This window comes from Phaethon aethereus, assembly GCF_964289735.1.
Source record: "Phaethon aethereus genome assembly, chromosome: 18".
Taxonomy (NCBI): Eukaryota; Metazoa; Chordata; class Aves; order Phaethontiformes; family Phaethontidae; genus Phaethon; species Phaethon aethereus.
The window spans coordinates 7,471,462-7,495,342 of record NC_138594.1 but is presented as its reverse complement, the minus strand read 5'-3'; the positions used below and the strand labels follow the sequence as shown (position 1 = coordinate 7,495,342).

General features: G+C 46.9%; 1 protein-coding gene across 1 annotated transcript in view; it reads right to left on the bottom strand.

Annotated features, from left to right (window-relative positions):
• Nucleotides 1–23,881, bottom strand: part of CACNA1G (calcium voltage-gated channel subunit alpha1 G) — a 146,618-nt gene that overhangs the window by 4,705 nt on the left and 118,032 nt on the right. The window contains exons 27-37 of the mRNA XM_082008204.1: nt 18,399–18,550; nt 15,928–16,037; nt 14,729–14,862; nt 13,494–13,564; nt 13,138–13,216; nt 12,939–13,060; nt 11,664–12,008; nt 9,179–9,319; nt 5,957–6,091; nt 2,716–2,905; nt 14–183 (exon numbers count right to left, since the gene is read on the bottom strand). Coding sequence (XP_081864330.1) covers nt 14–183; nt 2,716–2,905; nt 5,957–6,091; nt 9,179–9,319; nt 11,664–12,008; nt 12,939–13,060; nt 13,138–13,216; nt 13,494–13,564; nt 14,729–14,862; nt 15,928–16,037; nt 18,399–18,550 — 1,649 coding nt within the window. The remainder of the gene's footprint in view (nt 1–13; nt 184–2,715; nt 2,906–5,956; nt 6,092–9,178; nt 9,320–11,663; nt 12,009–12,938; nt 13,061–13,137; nt 13,217–13,493; nt 13,565–14,728; nt 14,863–15,927; nt 16,038–18,398; nt 18,551–23,881) is intronic.

The window sequence follows — 23,881 nt, the reverse complement described above, 5'->3', positions numbered from 1 at the left end:
TAAGTCTGCTTACCTGTCTGCGGAGCAGCCTTTCAGCAGAAGGAGAGTGCACCCGCTGGGAAGGCTGGGGCTTGCTCTCCCTCACCAAATGGTCATGAGCTCTTACGTAGTGAAAACGGTCTTTGGGAATTTGCAGGAGAGAGCTGGTGTCCGCTGGCTGCGACTGCACCGATGCCTTTGAACCTTGGAGGAGGGAGAAGAGACAGAAATGTGACATGTTCATCTGGGGACTGCATCCCCATCTCAGCAACCTTTCAGAGAAAACCGCTCCATTGCGCCTTGGACCAGACAGGCATGGCAAAACCACTGAATTCAGCTACCGGCTCTCCATGATTGGGAAAAAACTCCCACCTACTATTAAACTATTCCAAAATTGTCTATGATTTCATTTTTCTTGGCATTTTCCCCTGATACAACTGGGACTAGCTCCTGCGAAGAACAGATTATGAACCAGAAGTTCATCTGGACTGGCGATTCCTACATCCCTGCTTCAGGGCCAACCACTTTGCAGGCAACCACACACCTTAGCCCTGCAAGGATCTGCCTTCGAAAGACTCTAGAGGAGGGATGTCTCCACACCCGAGTGTGTCCGGAGACCAGCTGCTGGGATCTCAAAACCAGCATGCAGACTGGAAACGACGTGAAAGGGAACGGCACCTGGCAGCTTTCAAGGCTAGCTTTACAAAGCATCCCAGGAGAAGGGAACGCGTACTCTCCAGCCTCTTTCTGACCCTTTGTGGTTGCTGGCTACTTCTTCTAAAAGGTTTGGAACTCTGTATGCTCCCTGCCCCCCCCGCCAGGCTCAACATTTTTCAAAACAATTCATTTAACCTGGACCGCATCCCAGAGAATCTCATTTGTCCTGGAATCCTTCCCAGAACAACAGCCCCATTACGAAGGAGTATTCAAACAAATACCTCCTGCAAGTGCCAGTGTTTCTGACAACAAAACCTTTCTCAGCTTGAAATATTATGGCTTAGTCGTGGTGATTTATTAAAGGCGCCTGGCACTTTTTGCTGTCTTCACAGCACTTTATAATATTACAAACTGGAAACAGGTAGGGGTGACTTCTCCCCCCCGAAAAGCAGTGACATTGTAGGTGGAACAGGACAATGATGCGTACGCCAAGATCTGGGCACCTCACCCACCTCTGAGCACTTTGGTCTGCTTAAGACCATTGGAATTTCACCAGCAGGATGAAAACACAAAAGGTTTAACTGCTTAATGTGATTATGAATAAGACATCAGCTTTACCTTTCCATCATACTTCTGCTACGTCCCAGTGGAATGGATTTTCCTGTGGATTTACAAGGGTGCAACGCCTGCCCTGCCCCAAGCCAGGGCTGTCAGATGGGGCTATTCACTTCTCCAAGCTGGAAGTGCAATCTTGAAGAAAGAAGGGACTCGGAAACTACCCACTTTTTGGTCAAGCTGGCATAGTTTTTGTTCAAGACAGGACAAGCAGCACTGGAAACTCCCTCCATAGCAAATGGGATTCTTTCATATGGTCAGGGATTATAACTCCAAGGAATTTCTTGGCTGTTAGAGAGCGCCATAAATTCTATCTCCACTGAAGGTAATGGGAGTTTTGCTATTGACTTCAGTGGGATTTGACCAGGATTTTAGCTGCACCTTCTGCATTATGTGCAAACGGGTTCTTCAGAGGACAGCTCTTGACCTTGAAAATTTTGCATTATGGCAGTGATTTCTCACAACTCCAGATTTGTCTTCCTCTGTTGTGTCAGCATTGTTTTTCCTGCTGTTCACCAGTCACTATTCATCCAAATTCTTATTACTATGCAAATTTCAACATCTTATTTCTAATCTGTTCAAATCTCCTACCATTCTGAGCAGTGTTGAAATTATGTTCTGCTTAGTGGCTTTCCAAATGACAATGCATGTAGAAACTTCTCTGTCTTATCCGCGACAAATGTCTAAAATAATGGCACGTACAGAAGAATTAAAGACAGCTACTTTCACTTACCAGCAGAAGGTAACCCCTAGCAGACAGACTAAATGAAAGCACATTGCGAAGCGCCGGGAGGCAGCTGCAAGTGCAGGTACAGAGGTGCCGGCAGAGAGAGAGCCCTTGGTATCCGCAATATGCTGTGTCTAAGAATATCTCTGAATGTAGCTCTAAGGCGTATATCCCAACCACGCACACTGGGAAGGACAATTCTACACTCTCTCATTTTTCCGTTCATCTCACACTGAGATCTCTCTCAATTCAGCACATTTATGTTCCTTTTACAGGCACTTAGAGACAGCATTTTCCCATCTTTCACAGATGTTCCCATACAGAGCTTCCAAAACCTGCTAGAATAGGTACTGCTGCAAAAAAAAAAAAGGCATGAGGAAATCTTTTTCTGCTGGGATTTTTGCTCTAGAGCCATAGCTAGCTCAGGTGAGATGGATGGAGCCCAGGCTGTACGGACTGTAACTTTTGGGGAACGAGGCGGGGGGACAATCAGCGTTGAGCCAGGCCAACTGCTCACTGTCACATTGCCAAAAAGTTCAGAGGAAAGGAGTTCTCTTTAACAGCCCGGACTTCCTAAGTTGTGGAGGGTCTTTGCAAAGCCATTCCACAGGTCTGGACACCAAGACCTCACCGGAAACCGACGGCAATTTGCTGCCTCCTACTGAACAGGGTGGAAAATCCCAGCTATGTTGCTATGTTGGAATATCCTACTCTGGTCCCAGCTGACAGATGTGTACCTGACTGGGACTTGCGATGTGCCGGATCCCTCTCGCCCAGGGAGGCGGGGCAGGGGCTGGAATATGGTGGCTGGAACATGTAGCTGTCATTTGGCAAAGAGTGGGTGCGCCCCACCGAAGGCTTTCTCACGCTCAGCAAGTCCTTGCCGGGAGACAGGGTCAGCGTGTCATCTTTGGAGCGGAGATCAGCCTACGGGGAAAAAAACAGTGAGGGAGGAAGACATCATGGGGTGGGAAGAGGAGAAGTGCCCAGAAACGCTAGCGACAGCCAACGCAATCAATATGGCACGATGGGCATGCACATCGTCAGTATGTACAAGTTGCACGAATGGATCTACCGGGAAGCTATACCCCTCGTTTGGTATTGTCAATAAATTGTCACACAGAATGAACCACAGAAACAGAGGAAGCAACACTGTAGTAACAAACCATGACTATTTCAGGGATATGCAAAGAAGGCATCATGCCTCAAGGCCAGCAAAGGTCACACGCCTTGCATAACTTTGATCTCTGCAATAACAGTAAAGCTTTCCCTACGTGCCCTCATCAGCAAGTCAGACTTTTGCAAAGGTGAGTAATTTCCTCTTCTAACAATAAAAAAACCAAACCAAAACAAAAACTAGTGTACAGCAAATATTCTCTGTTCTGGCTCCCAGCGTAATTTTATTGTTTTTTCTTGTCACATAATGAATAACTAAACCCATTTTATTGAAAGGGATATCTAAATTTACTGCTTCAGGGTTAAAGCCATTCTCTAATTAGAAGGGATCTAATGCAAGCGAGGGTTACTGTATGTATGTTGACTGTGGAGTTTTTACAGCCAGCCTCCTGGAATGGGCAGCACCAGAGGCAATATCGAACGAGGTGGATTCAGGTCTGATCTCATAAGGAAGTATCTGCATCCCAGAAATGTTCTTGGGTGTTATTATGTTGGACAGTATTAGCAAAAATGGAAGCAAAGTCAACTTCCCTGGATATTTCTAATTAAAGAATTATTTAATCTTTAAAAGGTCTCCGTTGAAAACCACAGAAATAAGATGTGACACTGTAGTCTGACACAGGATATTGCTGATCGTTTTTGGAAAACTTTAAATCTTATTTTCTGACAAATCTTCCCTTCACTCAGTGCATTACAGTTTTTCTGAAATCAACACTGAGATTTTTTTCCCAATTTTATCCTTCAGTCGTAAAACCAAAATTGCACTATGGCATTTTGTTTGCACAAGAAACTTGATGAGATTAAACGGAATTTACAAAAATTAAAAAAAAAAGGAGGAAAAAAGAAGAAAAGGAAAAAAAGGAAGACCACTGTTGTAAATTTAACGAAGGAAATGGATCTGCACTGTCATGCAGCATTAGTTTCAGTCCTCGGGAACCTGCCGATTTGGATATAGCCTGGATACAACCTAGATAAGAGAGACTGCAGTCTCCTGATATAGCTCGGGGAAGGAGAGCGAAACCTGTGCTGGTAGAGCTGAGACTTGGGTTTTGGGAACCTCTCTGTTCCTCCCTGCTTTCCCCTTCCGAGCAATATGTTTATGCTATTTAGCTTTCATATTATTTAGCTTAAAGCAAAAAAGATGGCCTGAAACCTGAGATTCCAAATTCAAAACCATTTGGATCTGAACACGAGAATTTGGATTTGACATCCTACCCAAACCCAAGCTTTAATGAACCCTTAGGTTCATTGACAGGATCCAATACCACAGCGGGCTCCTTTCCACTTTCTGATCATCGCGGGGGAAATCTTGTGAGTCAACTTCATAAAACCCATTTAAAATGGCTGCAAAATGATCCTCCGAGTCCAGCTCACAAACAGAGCAGCAGGAGCACATGACTTTTTGGTTCACTGGTAGTTTTGAAAAACATGTTGTCTTGGCTTGACCGAAAATCAAATCTGAGTTTTCCATGAACCAAAAAAAAATCCCAACCCAAATCTATTTTGAGTCAAACAAAACATTCTGAGGTATTTTTCAACTAAAGCTGTGTCTAAATGAAGTATAAAAATACGGCATTTAGAAAGGATTTCAATGAAAGCTTGCAGTTTTTCAGGAGTTTGAAAAATTGTTTTGACTAAAACACTTTGTTGGTATTGACACAAATTCACAAACCGCTTTGTTCAACCTGGTTTTGGGTTTGTTTTTGTTTCTTTTGAGAAAAACTCTCTCTTGGCTGTACCCTTGAGACTTTGCTCTGCTGTCAACTAGATCAGTCTAATCTGATTCAAAACTAGAAGGGCTCTCTCCTCAGTCCAGCTCTCCAGACTAACTTTGAAACAAAACGTCCCATACAAAATGTTAAACATAGTTTACAAAATCTTTTGCACGTGATGCCATGAAGCATGATGGGAAATATTGTCACGGTTTAAGAGATGTTTCCCAAATAAGTGCTAATTAGGATGACAATCGACTAGAATGGCAGAAAATTTATCAACAACACAAACATCCAAAGGCAAGTACATGAACAACAACAAAGAAAACAAGAATGATCCAAAAATGTTGGAAGAGGAGTTATGTCTGTTGTACAGCAGAAAAAAAGCACTTGACCGCTACACAGCTAAAAATGTCTAATGTTTCAAAGAGGGGATGATTAAGGCAGGGTTCAAAATACTGGTTATTTCATTCAAAAAGACACAAAATAGTCCAAAGTTCTTTTTTTGTTTTTTGGTTTTTTTTCCTAGTGGGATGGCTGCTAGTAAGAATTCACAAAACAAGCAGCATCTCAGAGAGATCCCCATCTGATATTTGTAAAATAAAGAGTCTGGCACCAATAATGCAAAAAGCCTTGTGGTGCCTGTGTTCATAAAGACAAAAATCCATTACAAACCAAAGGGCTGTAGATGACCCCTCAGCAGAGGACACATGAGTCATTAGCTCATGGGTGTCTCTTCCACGCAGCATCACTGATTTCTTTCAGATGGGGAGGAAATTTTAACCTTGACGCTTTCCAAAGCATATTTTTTACTATTTGTTTTACTTGTAGAAAACACATTGTTTTTACATAAGACGCCAAAGGAAAAATAGAAATAAATACTTGTTCCTCGCAAAGAGCCAAGTTTGTGGACAAGAGTGGTAACAACCCAGGACCTAATGGCATTAAGGACAACGTCCTGTCATGGGGAAAGGTTGGTGCTATTTGGAAATGGTCTTGAACTGAAAATGCCATTAGGCAGGTGCAGAAGGGCAGAAGCAGTATTTCGAACCCTGTAAACATCAGACTATACAGCGACCAGCGTATGTACATTGCTTTCCAGAGCATTAAGTAAGTGTGTGTTAGTATCATCAGGAAAAGAGTCATCCGTCAGAGCTAAGGACCACGACTTTTCAGAGAGAATATCTGACGTCAGAGACAGAGCCTCCATCTCAGCTAGAGGGATCTAAAGGGAGAGATGATTAAGCATAAGAAACCAGGACACAAATCTTTAGGAAATGAAAAAAAATTTATCATAATCTAAATACTTCTAGACACTAAAGCAATACCCCTACAGTGGGAGATGCTACATCATGCACATTATTACCAGGGGCAGAACAGTAAAGAAACAAAATATAAGAAAGAAATGTAAAAAAAATAAAATAAAAAAAAAAAAGAGTGGGACGTTCTTCCTTAAATGTTTAGCAGTGAGCTGGGAGAAAGAGTTTAAAACCATACACCAACGCTAGCATTGTCTTTTGTTGTTCTCCTATCTAGATGAAGAAGCAAAAGTAATATTACTCTCATGCTAAAGATATTTATCCCCTTGGCTATGATCAAATACCAGAGGCTTCAAGACCGTCCGACTTCTCTGAAGGTGTTCCTACCCAGTAACCGTGCCGTTTTCTTGGTCTCTAGGCTAATCTGGTCGAGTCCCCAAAGATTCCCCAACACCAAAGTCATTTTGCATGTCGAGCATGGAGCGTGCCTTTGCCTGTGCTCCGGGGAGGGTGCGGGGACCCCCCTCCCCGACAGGCAGGTGGGGGATAAAAGTAACTTCCTGAGGGCTAAACGGGGACAGGGAGAAACTTGAGGTTTGATTCAAAGTCTGGAAAGGTCAGCGAGCCCCTTCCTGGTGACTTCGGTGGGTTTTGGCCTGCTGAAGAGCCTCCGGTGCCCGGGTAAGCACCAATAACTGTCCTACCGAAAGAACCAGCCCCCAACGCTGCCCCAGCCCTGGCCCCCAACAGCCTCCTCCGGCTCGGAGCAAACCCCGGCTGGGAACCGGTGCTGCCCCGCCGCCGCGCCGCTGCCTCTTGCGCCAGCGCATCCCACCGCAGGCGTTCGAGGAGCTGATAAAAATCTTTACGGGAACACCGATGACGATCTCTCCCTAGCCACAGAGCTCTTTTTATGAGTGAAACGTCACTTCAGGTTTTGGAGAAGAAGGGGACTGCAGCATCTCCCCCACAGCAGCCTCCGCGCTGGCAGGCACCGCAAGCAGGGTGCTTGCCCTGAAGAGCAGGCTCAGCCCCCCCATATCCCCGTCCCGGGGGACAGCGGTTCATCGGGTAACCTACAGACCTGGCTGCAGGAGCCTCCTGGTCTGGACAAGTCCCAGGTGCTTCCTTTTTGTTTCTCACTGGGTGCATTTTCTCTTTCCTGTCCTCTGTGCTGGCCAAGTCTTTCAACAGCAACATATCTTTCGAGAGGAACCACAGAGGCCCGGGTCTGTTGCGTTTGAGTTGTCAAACGGCTGGATTTTCTCACTTTTAGAAACGGCAGCAGTGGGGTGAAATAAACCCAGCGATGAGTGAACCCGGAGAGGCTCAAAACTTCAGCTAAGTAAGAGGGTCGGGCTCCTCTCAGCCAGCCCTGGGCTTGACGTCTCCTCTGACACAGCCATGGACAAGAGAGGTGCTTTGGAGGAGCTCCTGATTTCGTATGAGGCTCCCCAAAAGAGCATCGCTGCAACGGCTGCCGGCACGAGGACGGAGATCCCCGACGGATCCACCGACCGGAGCCCGGGCGTGCGGGGACAGGCTGTGCGTGGACACCGGCAGCTCCCGCCTGACGGAGCTGCGCTTAACCAGGTTGCTTTTAGCAAGTCCCAGGGCTGCTCTAAATTCCTGACTTGCCTGAGAACATGACAAATGGTGTGAACAGAAAAGCCAAAATGTAAAGAAAACATCACCCCCCTTCAGCCTCCCCGCTCCCAAAATTGAGTTTGAAGCCATCAAAACATCGTGTTGGAAACATTCAACTGATTCATACAGGTTTTAATTACAGGGGAAAAAAATAAGATAGCATAAATTTTAAAAGAAAAAGCCATTGTAAACTGGAATGCTATATTTTTTCATTACAAAAATGTCAAAACAAAACCATTTTTTTTGCTGCAGCAGCACTTTCTGGTGAAAAATATTGTGACAAAAAATTTCCAACCAGCTTTTACTGAGTTTCATACTGACCCTCCGCCTTCGCCACCAAAGCTATCGTCTCTATTCCTCCAGAAATTCTGAGAGGCAACCACTTCCTACAGCTTAATAGACCTCAATCTGGAAAGCGATACGCAGCAATCAGAGGGAGACATGTTATCCCGCTATATAAAGATCTGCAGTAGGATTTCATTTTACCTAAGCTTGTTCATTTCCTCTAATGAGTTGGATAATTTAGAGTGTCAGTGAGCTCATAAATAAGCACGCTGATTTAACAAGAAAACTTCTGCTATTTTTAGTCAGAAAGGAAAAAAAAATAGATCAAGAAATATGGAATTTGCTCAATTCCAACTGCAGGACAAAGAATAGGTATGCTTGAATTATTATTATGGTCACTGCTGTGATTTAGGGAAAATATTTGCTCTAAAGAATAACACGCTTGAGAGAGTAGGTATTTTATTCTAAGAAGTAAACGAACTAATTTAAAACAAGTATTACAGCCCTTCTTCGAGAAAGCCCTGGAGCACACGATTACTTAAGTACATCATTAAGGGCTGCCTCGCCTTCTAAATTCAGTTTAGATCAGAGATGAGGATCTAGTTTACAATGACCCACTTGCAAGAAGCCTCTTCAGGAAAATCATTCGAAACTGGATTTTCGTGCAGTGTAAGTAGGCACAAAGTGTAGATCATTTTATGATCCCCACCAGCTCAGGCTGTGCTCTGGGAAAACCTCACACCGTCCTCCAGGCTCTGCAGACGTGTCCTGACACTGCTATGGAGCCCTGGTTAGGAGCAAGAAGCCAAACACAAGAACCCCACTGAAGGATGGAGACGGGATTTGGTATATTTTTCCCTACCACACTCGTTAACGGTAAATCGCAATGAAAAACTCCTTACTGCGCTGAAGAGGGAAACTCAGAGCCTGTACTTCTCCTCTCGCATTGACATACAACATCATAAACCAAGATATTATCTCAGCTCCCACAGAAAAGGCCAAAAGGACTTACGCTTCAAAATCCCTGTGACTACCTTGCATGAAGAACTTCAACTCTCTATTAAAGGTCTCAGTCAAATCGAGTTTGGATGGAGACTTTGCAGGAAATTAGGAATATTAACCTGGTTCTCAGAGTTGTAATATTCGGGAGCTGGGAGGGCATAATGATGGCACACAGAGCCTGACAGGTTGTCCATCAGCTTCAGCTCTCCTTCCAGAGATTCCTGGATCAGCAGTGATATGGTATCAAACAAGTGCCTTTCCTAGGAGGGGTGGTGTATAGCATGCAGAAGGAGAGAGCAAGCCAAAGAGAGAGAGGAAAAAAGCGAGGGATGGAGACGGAGAGAAAAAAGGACAGTGTATAAAGCCCAACAAACAAAAGGAGGAAAAAAAAAATGAAACAGAATAGAAGTGGGGGAAAGAAGACAGAAACGTTCAGGGAGAACAGCAGTAACAGAACCAACGGGACAGGAGAGGCGAGGCAGGAGAGGAGAGAGAACAGTGCAGTAATATCACGGTGAGCAGTGACAGCTTTCTCAGACATTACTAGAGACGTGGCCGATACCGGCTGCCCCGGGACCGTGGTGCTCCCGCTCCGGGCCCTCCTCGGGGACAATTCTCACGCCCAGCAAACACAACCGGTTACTCCTGGGATCTGAGCTGGATAATGGGGCCAGAAGAGCAGCATCTTGATGCTTGGTGCTGTGAACTTCTACAGGACACTACGGCTGTAAGGTTTCTATACCCATTGTCCACATTTTTGAGCAAGAGGACCGAATACTTGACACCTAAATCCATATCCAGAAGGCACATAAATTAAAATAACCTGACTTGAAGAGAAGCTGAGCATCTTGTCCATGAAAGCCGCAGATGACCAGGACGGACACACGTCAGGTCACTAATTCATGTGCCAGACATGGGTTGAGGTGCCTCAGTTGTCCTGGCCAAATTCAAACCAGCTGGCCACAGCACAGACAACAGGAGGTTATACAGAGCAGGGCCTGGCTTTTGCAGGCAGCATGGGAGCGATTTAAGGGTTGCACCTTTCTTGTAGGGAATGCCGACTGCATACAATGAAATGAGGACCGTCATTACAGTCACACAGCACACAGTGCAAAGATCCTGGCAACAGGCAAGCCAAAGAGCATGCTGACCAGATGTCCTTGCAGGGTTGTCTCCTGGGAATTGTATTCCTCCGCTATCGTGCTCAAGCATCAGATTCGTCCTGAAGATTTTGGAGAGAATAAATAGTCGGAATAAAATCTCCTGGAAGTTTTTGAGGCTTCTTGTTCGAGTGGAAGAGCAAGAAACACACTCTGGAGGTTATGACTAGAATAAGCCCTTTCCCAAGCCACCTTCAGAGAGGGTAGGTTTAACAGACTGAAGAGCTGAGGGCGTCATTCCCACTGATCTGTCTTGCAATTTTGCAATTTCTCTTTCTGCCACTGTGAGTACTGATGCAGGACAACAGTGCTGAGGACAGTTTGCCAATACTGTGCTTAACACGTACCACAACAGCTGGGACATGTTGTTTCTTCCTAGAGGACGTAGTGAGTCTGGATTTCCCCATATTGCCCTGAACTCCTTTTTCCTGTGCCAAAGAGCAGCTTTGGACTCCATCTCAGACATCAGTGGCTCCTAATGGCACCAGAAATTTCCAGTAGCTTAGGAATTGAAACAAAGCTTAAGAAGGGATTTACTCTTTTTCACCCTTGGACTAAAGATCATAAATGAGTTTTTCATGCATTAGAATACTCATCAGTCCACCCCAGGCAGAGGCCAAGATATGCTGTTGTGAAATCATGATGTAATAAAAGCTAATGAGGTCTGTGTAGAGTTTAACCCAATTTGCAATCAGCTAAGAGTAAAAAAAAGGCTGGACTGTTTTTTTTGTATAATTCCAGTTCAGTTCCCTCCCGCAGGACCTGTCTGGGCCTTGACCTCACCTCTCTCGTTCCCCAAATTGAGTTTTCATCCAGAAACTGAGCTTTAGAGAGACGTGTTGCAGCTCGTAGCAGCTACCACATTACAGCCCTGCTCCGGCACTGCTCCTGCTGGTGGAAGTTTTGATACCGGTCTGGTGAACTCAGGTTTGAGTCCCCTCTGGATTATTCTATTGTTAAAATAATCTTTTCTTACAAGTTTGATTGTGGGGATGGATTTTAAATTGAGGTTACATAAACCAAATTTACTACTTAAGCAAAGATTAGCCAAGTTTTATTCCTCGTTTATGTTGTGGTTCACGGTCTGCATTAGAAAAGCAGACATACGATGCTCACAATTTTGCTATCAGAAAGGGCCTAACCTAAACCCTGGATGAGAGGAAATTTGGAGCTAGCTCTGAACTTGGTGGCTTCGGCACACCTCCAGAAGAAATTGCAAAGCTCTCCACCTCCAAACAGATGCGTCAAGGTGGTCTGGAGACCTGCCTAGGGTCTCTTCCCTGGACCGTCGGTTCCCAAACCACGCAACGACCGGTCAGCAGACAGCGAGGAATACAAGCCCTGGAGATACGGTACACCCACACCTTCGTTACTGACTCGTGCATCTCTTCCCCTAGCAAATATGCAGGTCAAGCCCTCTTCACCCTCCAACTGAGATTCTCACCATAGGGTAAGCTAATGAGAGCTGAGAATCCACCTTGATTTGCATGGGATTGGTACATCCTCGGGGGCTCTCGGGTCTCTCTCCACCAGCGCTGCCTGTCCACGTGAAGATGTCTGAGGGGCTGTGTTGGCTGGGGCTGATTGTCTTCATTTCCATCTCCAGTTCTGCTTCGAGCTCTGCCTCCTCTTTAGCCTCCTTGTTGCTCTCCTCCAAGTGCTTCATGAGCACGGCGATCACCACGTTCACCAGGACGAACTGGGCTGTCAGCACGAAGGAGACGAAGTAGATGGGTGAGATGACGGTGTTGTAACAGGTGGACTCCTGGTCACAGTCTCGCAGCGTGTCCTGGAAATAGGGGGGAAATGATGGAGGGATGTGAAGAGGTTCCAGCATGGACCTTGGTCTGCCAGCTGCAATGGGTTCTCCATTCATGCAGAAAACTGTGAAGATTGGGCAAATTTCATATCTAGAATGGAAAAACACTTGCCAGTAAGACTTTACGTTTCCTGTGCTAGTCACCACAAGCAAGCTCAGAGGAAATCGTCCTTGGGGTGTGTGACAACCAACATCACACCCTGCTGCTCCTGAAGGAAAGGCTGTTTTACCAGGTTAGCGACCAAATACACGAGAGTGTGGCAGACAGATCCAGGGCAAAGCAGCTACAGCCCATCCACTATCCCACAGCAGCTGGGCTTGCAGTCTTTCCTCAAGTTCACACCCTGTCATTAAGAGTTTGGCTACCTTACAGTCACCATGGGCTACAAACGGACAGAGAAGCGACTTCTTCGGACTAGCTAGCACCCTGTCTATTCATAGACCAGATTTCTTCACAGTAGCATGCCTTTATGGCTGTCCCCTAAGAGAGGTTCTCTTTCAGAAACCTGGGTTTTCCCAGAAAAAACCAACCACAACAAAGTAATACCAACAACAACAGTAATAGAAACTGGAGACGTAAGGAAAAAAAGAAAACCAACGGATATTACTGAGCTGAACTTGTGCTCCCTCCCTTTACTTTTTCTCCTCCTTTTTAAGTTGCGCTCTCAGGGTAAAAGAGGGAATGTATCTGGAGTATGCCAGGAGCCTGCAACCATAGGCACTGCCTTGCTGGGAGGAGGGAGCAGAAATGTGAGAGACTTTGCCCGGTGCAGGAATGAAGAGGCCAGCTCACTGCAGGACCTGAGTGTCCTGGCTGAGCATCATTACCAGTCTGGAGCAGAGTGGACAGATTCTAATCAAGAAAGCATAGGCAATACTCATTTTCTGTGGGTCTTTTACCTTCATTATCCCATTCCAGTTGTCTCCCGTAGATACTCGGAAAAGAGTCAGAAAGGCCATCCCGAAGTTTCTGAAGGTGGCGTGCCGTCCCAGCCCCTCGCAGGGGTGCGTGTCGTCGCACTCTGCGGGACCAAGCACAGCCATGAGACCCCGCCTCGCACACCGCTCCCACCCCTTCCACCGGCACAGGAAGACTCACCAAGGTCTCCAAACAGCTCCACTCCAAGAGCTGCAAATATGAAAAACAACAACATGAAGAGAAGACCCAGATTCCCCACCTGGAAAGAGAAAAAGAAATGGGGGAAAAAAACACAAAACAAGAACATTCATTGATTTTTTTTGTTCCAGACCTGTTTCTTGCTGTATTCTTTTATCCAAAACTTAAATTGCTTCAGGGGAAAAATGACCTCAATGTGAGGACTGTATCTCAGACTGTGCTTCGGAAGGGAAATGTGATTCTCTAATGACAGTAAAGATAAAATGATTAGCATTCCTCCGGAATAGGAAATTGGCTCTGGGCCAGAGGAGATCTGGTTTGATATGGCAGTGGGTTACCTGCGGCAGCGCTTGCATCACGGTGTCCAACAGAGCTCTCATCCCTACAGCCATCTTCAGCAACTTCAACACTGCGGAAAACACGTTCGTAATATGGTAACGGCAGCGTTAGCACGGAGGCACAAACTCAGTCCCTCTCCCAGGAGCCACAGATTATAGGAAGAGAAACATGAAAGCATGTCAAGTGTTCTCCATTAGCCGCTATAGTCCCTGGCCTTTTTACATCGCTCCTGGTTGCTTGGACACTACTAAAATCCCCTGAATAGCAGCATCACCTATCCTGAGACTTGGCAAAAGCATTATCGCTCCGCATGGCCTTGCCTTTCCCCACCTTATCTGCGTTGGACCCATCTCCTTCTTCCTCTGGTTATCGAGTAGTTACTTTCCCAGCCCTGGGGCTACTTTCCCGCTTCCATAGGCTACCCACTTTCATACATGATTCACTGAGGAACTGATTTACACATCTCTTCCAGCAGGTTGCATCTCCAATTGGAAACCGCATGTATTTTTAATTCTGAAAGGGATCCAATGCACAGGAAAAACACTTTTTTTTTCCCCTTGAGACACAGCAGCATTTCATTTCTCCTTCAGTTCCTTCTTTGCTTAGATGGGGGCTGCAATCATAGCAGAGCACAACAGTGCCCTTCAGGAGGGTCTGGGAGCACTTTGTTAAGGGCCTGAACATTCACATTTTACATCTTCATTGTTAGGCCCTGAGACCTCCCTGTTCTGAAAAATCGGGCCCTGAAGAAGCTGGCTTCCCAACGCAGGTACGTGTCGTTACAAGCCTGAGGGGACAGATGGATGCGGAGTGACGAGGCATGCTTTGTCACCAAGTGGTGAGATGTAAAGTCCCATGGGAAATTAAATCTATTAGATGCTTGTCTTTTAAAGCCAACGTACTCGAGCTTGTGTTCTCTAATGCCTGTTAGAGATGACTTTGATTTGACTGGCATATTTTTTCCAGGTACATCTCTGGGAGTTACAGGCACAGCAATTTCCCCTTTATTTCTAAGCTCTCAGCCTTCAAGTCCTCTTAAGATAGAAACACATGGTCAGTTGGCTCAACTATTTGGCTCCTTGCAAGTATTTTCCCCCATTGTTCTTTTATTTGTTTACAGCCTGTTGATGCCAGAACTATGCACATCGTGATGGGGATGTGCCCCAGAACCATTTCTCTCCTGGAAGGGACCCTGCGCCTCAAACACGAGTCAATTTTGCTTTATTCGTCTCACCTCGAGCAATCCTGAGAACCCTCATGATTCGGATAATAGTGGGGTTAATTGGTAGCGAAGCGTTCACCTCGATCTCTTCCAAAGTAATGCCCATGATAGACAGCAGCACGATTGCCAGATCTAATTGGTTCCATCTGGAGACAACACAAAATGAAGTTTAACATCTACTAAGAAGCTGGCAAGGGGAGGCAGCTTGTTTCACACAAATTCCAGTCATTTCAATGGTTCTAGACTCAAATGAATCTGCAGCATTTTTCTGAGGGTATTATACAAAAGCAGTTATGTTATGAAATTATTATAACTAATGCATCTCTTTAGAAAATCAGCCAATTCTCAAGATATTCCTGACTGAGGGGAAACAGAAACAAAAGCTGGGCAGTTTTCTAGCCAGAGGCTGCAGACCTCAGGGGAGACGCTGTGGTGTATGTCTGGCCACTTCTAGACGCGACTCTTGTGAACCTCAGCATGAGATCTGCCCTAGAAAGAACCAGACCCTGTCCAGTCCTTGCAACAAAAGTCACACTGGGTGACGGAACGACCCCAAGGGATTGATGCCAGGTCAGAGAGAGGCATAATCCCAGCACGGACACCCAAAACATGGGGAGACGATGTGTGGAATTATCCCCTGGCTGCTGAAGGGCTTGTGGCAAGTCCTGCTCAGTGCCAGGGCTCTTGGTATTAACATTAAAGGAGTCAAATGTGGGAGCAGAAAGATTCACCAAAGACGAAAAATCTGTATGTATGTGTGAGGTAAGAGAGTGAAAAATCTAGAAAGAGAAGCAATGTCACCTGCTGCTCAGCATCTGCATACAAAGAGGTCCCTTTTCCCTTTCATTTCCACACAAGACCAGATTCTCTCTCTTGGCATAAATTCTGTCACTTCACCGGGTTCTCTTGATTATTTGGACACAAAACCGGTGTGAGAAGAGAACCAGCCGCTCAGTGTGAGACTCGCTCCTATTTCATCCCCCCGCCAGGGCCAAAGTGGTGCAGTCACACCCCTTGGCGTGCACGATCCTTCCTCCAGCTCACATCCCCGGCGTCTACCTACCCTGGTTTCGATCAGTCACACCAAAAAGCGTTCACACGTGTCAGACTGGCATCACTGGGGAGAGCATCGGGGTCCGGGACACTGAATTTGGGCAGTGGTCTCCAGAAACCTGCCGCTGACCCCACGGTCAGGATGGAGCTTTTGTTACCTGTCTTGGAAGAAGCGACGAAACCCAAAGGCGATAAGCTTGAAAACAGACTCCAGGACAAAGATAACGGTGAAGATGTAATTGCAGATCTTCAGGGCTTCATCAAGAACCTGGGATGTGGACACAGGACCGGGGTTAGATGCGAGCTCTGCCGCGGGGCTGTGCTGCCTGCAAACCTGCCTCTTTTTTCACCGGTCACTCACTTGCAAACTACAGGCAGAAGGCTCCAACCATGGGCGCTCTCCGATGACAAACGTCCCAGGAAAAAGTCCCGTCATTCCTGCCTGGCCCCGACCCAGCTGACACAACTCACGGGAGGGGCTGGCGCAGACCCCAGGTCCGGCCCCGGCCCCCAGCAGCAGCACAGCCCCAGCTGGGCTCGCTGGGGCGCGGCGAGAGCTGCGCGTGTGCAAGCGTCCGCGGCGCAAAACCCCTCGCGTGCCCGGCAGAAAGCCGAATTTCATCCCCCTCGCTCGCTTCTGCACCGCTGCGAGAGCCGCGGGCCGGCCGGGGCCGTGCCAGCGCTGGCCAAGTGGCTTCCTTGTGACAGCCTGGCACTTACTGCTCGCCTCGAGCTTTTGGCAAGGAGCAGCAGAGGGACGGCTCGTGTGCCTCGGCTTTTCCTCTGCCCGCCCTTCCCTCTGCAGGTGTCACAGCCTGGCCAGCAACCACGGGTGCCTCCCGGCGGGACGACTCCCGCCCGGAGAGGCATTAAAGCCACGTCAGAGATTATTTCGTCCCAAAAGTCCTGCTGGGGAAGGAGCAGTGTGGTAGCAGCACCCTGCACGGTTGCTTAAGCAATGTCCATCAAACGGGATGGTAATAAAAACTGTTAGGGAACGTGGGAGATGGCAACAGCGTGCGCTCAGGCTAAAAATAAGACTTGCTGATCCCCAAGAGGGAGAAATCATAGTAGAGGGAATTTAAGCCACGCACTCTGCCTTCATGCTACAGTTCAGCTTCAAGCATCCATGGACGAAAACCACCTCGCCTGCCCAAGAAGTACAAGCGCAGCCACCAAAGGAAGCCATGGCTCTGAACGAGCCCCCCCGTCATACTGCAGGGAACCTGGGCTCTGCCAGCAAACGAGCATATTTGTTTGGCAAGAGCAGATTTTGCCCAGTAGCTCTTTGCTAGAACCACCTCTACGAGCACGGCAGCCCCTCTTCTCCGTGGGCAGCCACAGCATCTCTGGCTGGGATCTCATCCGCAGGGCATCCTGGCGCATCCCACCACCAACCCCTTTCAGCAGCAAAATGCCAAGCGGTCGTCAGTTTGGATATAAAGCTCTCTGGTACGTTTAGCCTTTCAAGTACCTGCAGGATCCCAGCCTGCAGTCACCCAGACCAGGGCCCTGATTCAGCAAGACTCTCAAGCACGTGCATGGCTCTAAGGGTGCTGTCATCTCAGCGCAGCCCGAGCTTGGAGTTATTACCCTGATGCTGCATACCAGAGGCTTAGAGACAAAAACGTTATTTTCCTAAAGAAAATTAAAAACAAAAGCTTGCCCAAGATTTTTATAACGCAAGAGAAAATGTAGCTGCAAAACGACTGCGGTAAGACACATACCCTAGAGCGATTCCAATACAAGCTCCTTAGCCAACAACCTTTTTCATCACCAAATGACTGAATCATGCAATGAGCCTTCCCGGGTATTTAAAGGTGGCCTGAACAGAAGTAGTAAATTGGGCTGATGCCCTTTCTCTTTTTGGCTTCTTTATGATAGGCCGGAGGGTATTTTTCCCCTCGCTTGCATGGCTTAGTTGTTTGGGTTTTTTTACATTAAGTATTCAAGTCCTGTCTAGTCTTAAAGGATATTTCCTCCTATTGTGTGTTATATTTATTCATTCTGAAAGTGGCTAATAAAAATAAGTACAAGTTATATGGCAAAGGCAGCTATTTCCATTTCATTGTTACGCACGAGAGACTTGACTTCCCAGGACAGGCTGTTTTTATTTTCAGAGTATGACAAAGACCCAAGAACGTAGCGCACTAATACATTAAAATGTATTTTAAAGACCAGCATGGAATCCAATGCCTGTGAAAACTGGGCCCTATGGGACATTGGGGATTTAGAAGAAACTTTGCAAAAAGAAACATTTCACAAATTCTGCTGTTCTTTTCCTTTTTCTCCTTTTTTTGGTGGAAAACCTAAGTCAAACGGAAGATTGCAATAACGAGCTCGTCTAGCAAACCAAACAAACGTGCTCCCATTTCATTTCCAAAGCAGCCCATTTGCACTTAACTAGAAGGGAGAGGTGCAACAGGATCCAGGTACCAAAAGCCATGGTTTGAGCTGGAAGCCAAGAGAAGGACAGGTACATGCTCCATGGGGAAAAGGGACAAGTCAGGCGTGGTGAATGGGGGCCCCGAGGTCTAACAGCAAAACTGGCCTTAACTCTGCCCATCAGCAGGTCCCATCACGCTGAGCACATCCCCCTACTGCTGCTTCCCCCACTCTGCCCCAGTACCTTTGGCTGCTGGTAGTGCTCCATGGCCATGGTGATCACGTTGAGGCCGATCACTCCGGTGATGAACAAATCCAGGTAGTGGCTGGTGCACATCTGGTGGATCAGGAGGCGGAAGCGGGAGTAATCTGAATAGTAGGGCTTACACTGTGCTTCTGCAGCGGGGAGGAGGAGAGCGGAGAGGCACGTCAAGTCATTTCTCTGCGTCTTTCTGAAGTCAATGCGCCCTCACTTTCCAACTCCAAAGATGATAAATTCTAGACTGATTACAGCAATGTGCTGTCTTTTTTTTTTTTTTTTCTTTTTTTCTTGCTGGCATGTTACCATTTTTAATACACAGCAGGGCTCCCGTCATCTTACATCCGTTAAACATCTTCAGTGGGACATGCGCTATACTCAGCCTTATGGCATCAGGGATGAGGTGAGCTGGGACTATTGTGCTGCTAAAGAATGTTTTCCCTGTAGGGAAATTTAAATTTAATTTAAATTAAAACAACAACTTTTGTTTCTGCTGATCTTAAAAGTCCCCAAAGACTCCGAAAGCCCAATTAGCAGTCAGATATTGGGGAGAGATTTTACTAACAATGGCTTAAAAATACCGGCCATTGAGTTAGCAGTGGTCTGTCTTTGAAAGAGAAGCGATGCCATCACATTATGTTCTTTGCAATAAACCGTAGAAAGAACAAAATTCAGCACTTTCGCTGTCAGAGCCCTGAAAAATGGTTCATAAAAACACCAAGGAAAACTGATCAGTCAGCCTTAGCGATTAGAAAATAATGATCCTGCATTTAGAAAAGATTATCAAAGTACAGATTTCACTGTTCAACTCATTCCCATGTTCGGCTGCCTCAGGGATGACACATGCTCTTCAGACCCCGAATGTTCCTAGAGATAAACTCATTTACTCACCTAATCTCTAATGAGGAAATGCCAAGGCTGAGTATATAATTCAGTACAATTTTCAAGGAGGCATTATAATGCAGATTGAAGTGGAAAGGACTGTCTTGAATATGTCAGAGCATAATATTACTCTCCTAATTAGATGATCAACTGGTTATGAAAATTATTGAGCTGTAAGAATTACACCGGTTGGTATTTAGTGCTGCTGAGCAAATGTACAGTTTGATACATTACTCCAAGCAAAAAAGTTGGGCAGAATGCAGCCACAAAGCACAGGTTTGGGTTGCCCTCAGGGAAAACTAATTTTAGAAGATTAAATTTTGCCTGGAAATAGAATTCACTTTGTCAATAGCCAATGACATTGCAATCAAACCCATAGATTTAATAGTTTCATGTTCTCCGTGCTTCATCACAGGATCCTGAAAAATCAGAGAAGTTTTGCTTTTTCCATAGAGACAGACCTTTCCCTTACAGCCCAGGGACCAGAGAGACAAATAACTCAGCAGTTTTATTCTGTAGGGGTTTGGAATGCCCAAAACTCTGCTTCAGTGTCATCAAACGGAAGGCAGCATTAATATACACTTTCTGATCTGCAGTGTGCTTTTGGTGATCTGTACCTGAGTGCTAAAGCACGATATCGATGAAAAGGTCTATAAAATGAATTTTCATGCTGAATCTATTGAGCGCTTACAGAAAAGCAGACTGGTAGCTGCTGACTCACTCATAAGACTTTGTCAGGTATCTCAGAATCTGCATAAATCTCCATAAAGTCAAGATAGCTCGATCGCATTATGCTAAATTATGAGTAGCAAATTAACTCAAATGTTTGAATACAATTAGGTTAGGAATAGGACCTATTTTTATGAACCAACTTATCATCTCGGAAAGAAACACCATCGTAATTGGATCACTTCTTCTACGTTTATGTATAACTCGCACGAAAAAAGAAAAACGTCAATGTTTCTGCCTTTTCTTGCAGTGGATTTACTTACGAATAATTACACTGGAATTCAGATTTGTCTTAGCTTTGATTGACGGGTAATTCCAAATCCTACAGAATAGCACCGGCGCCGTTAGAACAGCGAGGATTTAGAGAGAGGCTGTAAAACGTCTCCTGTGCAGGGCTCCTGCACCTGGATTAGCCAGTGCATGACCGTATAAGCAGGGTTGCTAGTTGTCCGTATACCCGCCGAGGCTCTCGCCCCTCGCGTCCCCCCTCTCCCGCACCCCAAAGCTCCTTTTCACCTTTCCCAGCACGTGCCCCCGCGGTTCCGCAGCCAGACGCCTCTGGACGCTGCCCTCGCGGATGCGCTTGCAGCCTTAGAAAATGACCGCTGGTCCGCGTTTCGCCCTTCCCCGTTAACTCCGTTAAGAGGGGAATTCGCCAACCCTGTTTAGGAGTCATGCCCCCGCTCGCCTCCCCGCTCGCCACGTGCCGGCCATGCGTGTCAGCGCCGCACGGACACCCCGAGGTGAGCCACACACGAGCTGGCATGCTGCCCGAGGGCGACGGAGACGGAGCTACTGTGTCTAGGTGGGCAGGGAACTTTCCGGACATATAAACCATTTTCTTGCTACGGTATAAATACCGTGTATTTATATGTATTTATATGTATTTATGTATCCCCGGTTCCGCAGGGACGTCGGGCGGCGGAGAGCGATCGAGGTGCAAAGCCCGTGCCCCCTAACACACAGAATCGTGTCTCGTTATTGCAGTAAAGATCTGAACAATACCAACATCTTGGGAAATACAGACATCTGTTAAACTCCAGGTGGTGAATTTCACAACTAACACAACACCACATTACTGTACTGTTACAATACACCGGGTCAAGAACAACAAGAGCTCTGGGTTAGTCTCGGTTATCGCTGGAAAGGTTAACTTGGCTTCCCGGCACACGTGGCGTTACAGAAAGGAGGATAGCAAATGAACAAAAGAAGAATTGGCAGAATGAGAATGCGGGAAGATGGGGAAATACAGCAAAAGCCGCTACGAGACATCAGGCTGGTGAACGGGGTAAATCAAGCTGCTTCACCAGGGCCGGAGGGCAGGGCTGCGGGAGAGGGAGAAGTGGCTCAAATTTAGATATCGCTGCACTGGAGACAAGCACCCCAGAGAGGGGAGCCTGAGCAAGCTCCTCCTAACCCAGGTAAGGAAGGAGATTTTGCAGCTGGTTGGGAGCTGGTTTGGGGGAGTCCCAGCTGCCCGCTCAGCCCGGGCGATGGTGGTCGACGGGGACCGTGCCGGCACGGGGCATGCCTGGCGGGGGGGTGGGTGGGCACTGGCTTTCAATTTATCATTTTTACGGGCTCTCAACTCGAGTTGTTTCCCAAGCAGATTTTCTGCACTCCTCTGGGCATTGTCCTGCGGGATTATAACGGACCCCTTTGGCAGGGGCTGCGAGGCAGAGCACGGCAGCCCCAGGCAGCTCCAACCTCCGCCCCGTGGTAGCCAAACTCACTGCCGTCCTCTCCTGCCCGCAGAGAAAGGAGCGACCATCGCTGCTGCGGGACGAACATTTCCCATTTCCCAAACGACTTCTCCCGTCGGCTTGGGCGATAGCAGCCCAAGTTCGGGGCGTTAAGCCCCGTGCCGCCGTTTGCCCGATGGCTCTAGGACGTGCCCAGCGCAGCGGTGCCGGCGGCACCCCTGGTTTTGCCGGGCAGTGCCACTGCCAGCTCCCAGTGCGTCCCAGGGCTCGGCCGGTCTCTGCCGGTGCCGCGGGAGCTGGGGCCGGGGCCACTCTCTTCCCATTAACTGCATTTTCTTGGGGGGAATCGGGCTGGGCAGGTGGCTCCGAAATATCTCCGAAGAGCGGCTGCCTCCGAATATAGCCCTGTCAAGAGAGAAATTGCCACTTTCCCTGAGGTGGCTTTTGAGCCGGAGGCGCGTGGGCACGGGAAATTGGAATTCACGAGAGTGGGACAATTCCATTACTGCCTCGTCCAGCTTCTTCCTTCCCCTATAATAAGGGAATTAACTACTTTGCAGGTCTGAGTATATCTGGAGGAGAGAGGCAAACCGGTGAGCAATGAGCCCGTGACGCAGCTGGATTTAGAAACTGTATCAAGAATATTATTAGGTTAAAAAGTAGTTTGCACTGAAGGAAGTTTTTTTATTTAAACACAGTGTTTTACTTGGCTTTTATTGTACTGAATGGATTTATTAAAAAAAAAAAAAAAGCAAAATGGAAAATGATAAATTATTCCCACTGAGAAGATTCCAGTTGTGATAGAATGTAGACTTGGAAAAAAAAAGAAAAGAAGAAAATTATAATATCTCACTAAGCACCAGACAGCAGCGCACACACACAATACTCCATCTTATCTTCACAGAAAGAGAAAGGAAGGCCTCTGTAAGTGCAGAGATGTGGAGAAGCTTTGGGGTCACAACTCCAGATTTCTCATTGAACCACAGGAGGTTGGTCTACAGCACCCGGGACTGATTCCCTAATAGCCCCAATAGTCACGTTCAGAAATAAAACTTTTCTATTCCCTCACACCGGAGCCTGAAGAGCAGCATGGCACATTCACTACCACTGGATCCAAAGAAAAGACAACAAAAGGAAACACAAAGCACAGACCTGACAATTGCACACGTATTAAAGGCAAACTCTAAGAGTCTTTCTGAGCCTGCGCAGGGTAACGGAGGGGTTTGGAATGAGTTCAACACCTTAAAAATAAAATAAAATAAGCCTTGATGTAGCTCTGTAGGACCAGGAGGGGAATCACAACCAAATAAAAGGAAGAAAAAATAAACAGACCCTCAAACACAGTGACAACACCACCTCGTGCTGCCCCCGTTTCACAGGAGAGGACAGGAGCCCTACCATGAAGCGCAAGAATGAAGGCAGAGAAATAAAAATACCAGGAGTGGCAAAGGGAAGGGGATTCAGGATTTATTAAAGCATGTTGTGATAACTTCCAACAAGGCCTTAGAAATATAAGGTCGGAACCTCAGTCTCCCTGAGCTATCTTCTGCAGGAAAAGCCGACAGCCCTCCCCTTGCAATTTTTATTTCATCAAAACTCCCTGCAATATGTGAGAGGTGGATGGAGCCCTGCTCCCATCTCAAGCAGTGGGAGCTTGTTCAACAGGTGAGAGTTTTAATGGCACGATTTTCCTAGCATATTATTTTTGTCAAAAATTACAGCTATATTTGTTTCTATGCTGGCGCTTCTTCAATTACTCGGGCTAATATTCTTAAGTTAGGAATTAAACAAAGCGCTTGCCCGATCAAAGCTTCTCCTAAAAATAAGAAGAGCAAGGGACAGATTTGCAGCCCTGAGCACCAACCTGGCGAAGGGGGAGGGCAAAGTGAGACGTGAGCGAGCCCTGGTTGGGGTGGCCAGGTCCAACCCCCAGCTGCTCCATCCCCACCAGGACCTGGGAAGGCTTTGAGGTGGCACCTTTATCTCTTTTCATTCACAAGACGCCTCACGGGTCGAGCAACTCTCAATCAACACGAAGAATTTACAAGCTGGGCAGCACAACGTCTAAAGCCCACGCCCACGCCGAGGGGTGATGCGGGGTTGATCTCTCCGTCACAGCGCCGAGGCTCTGCACCGTACTGAATTTTATCCTGC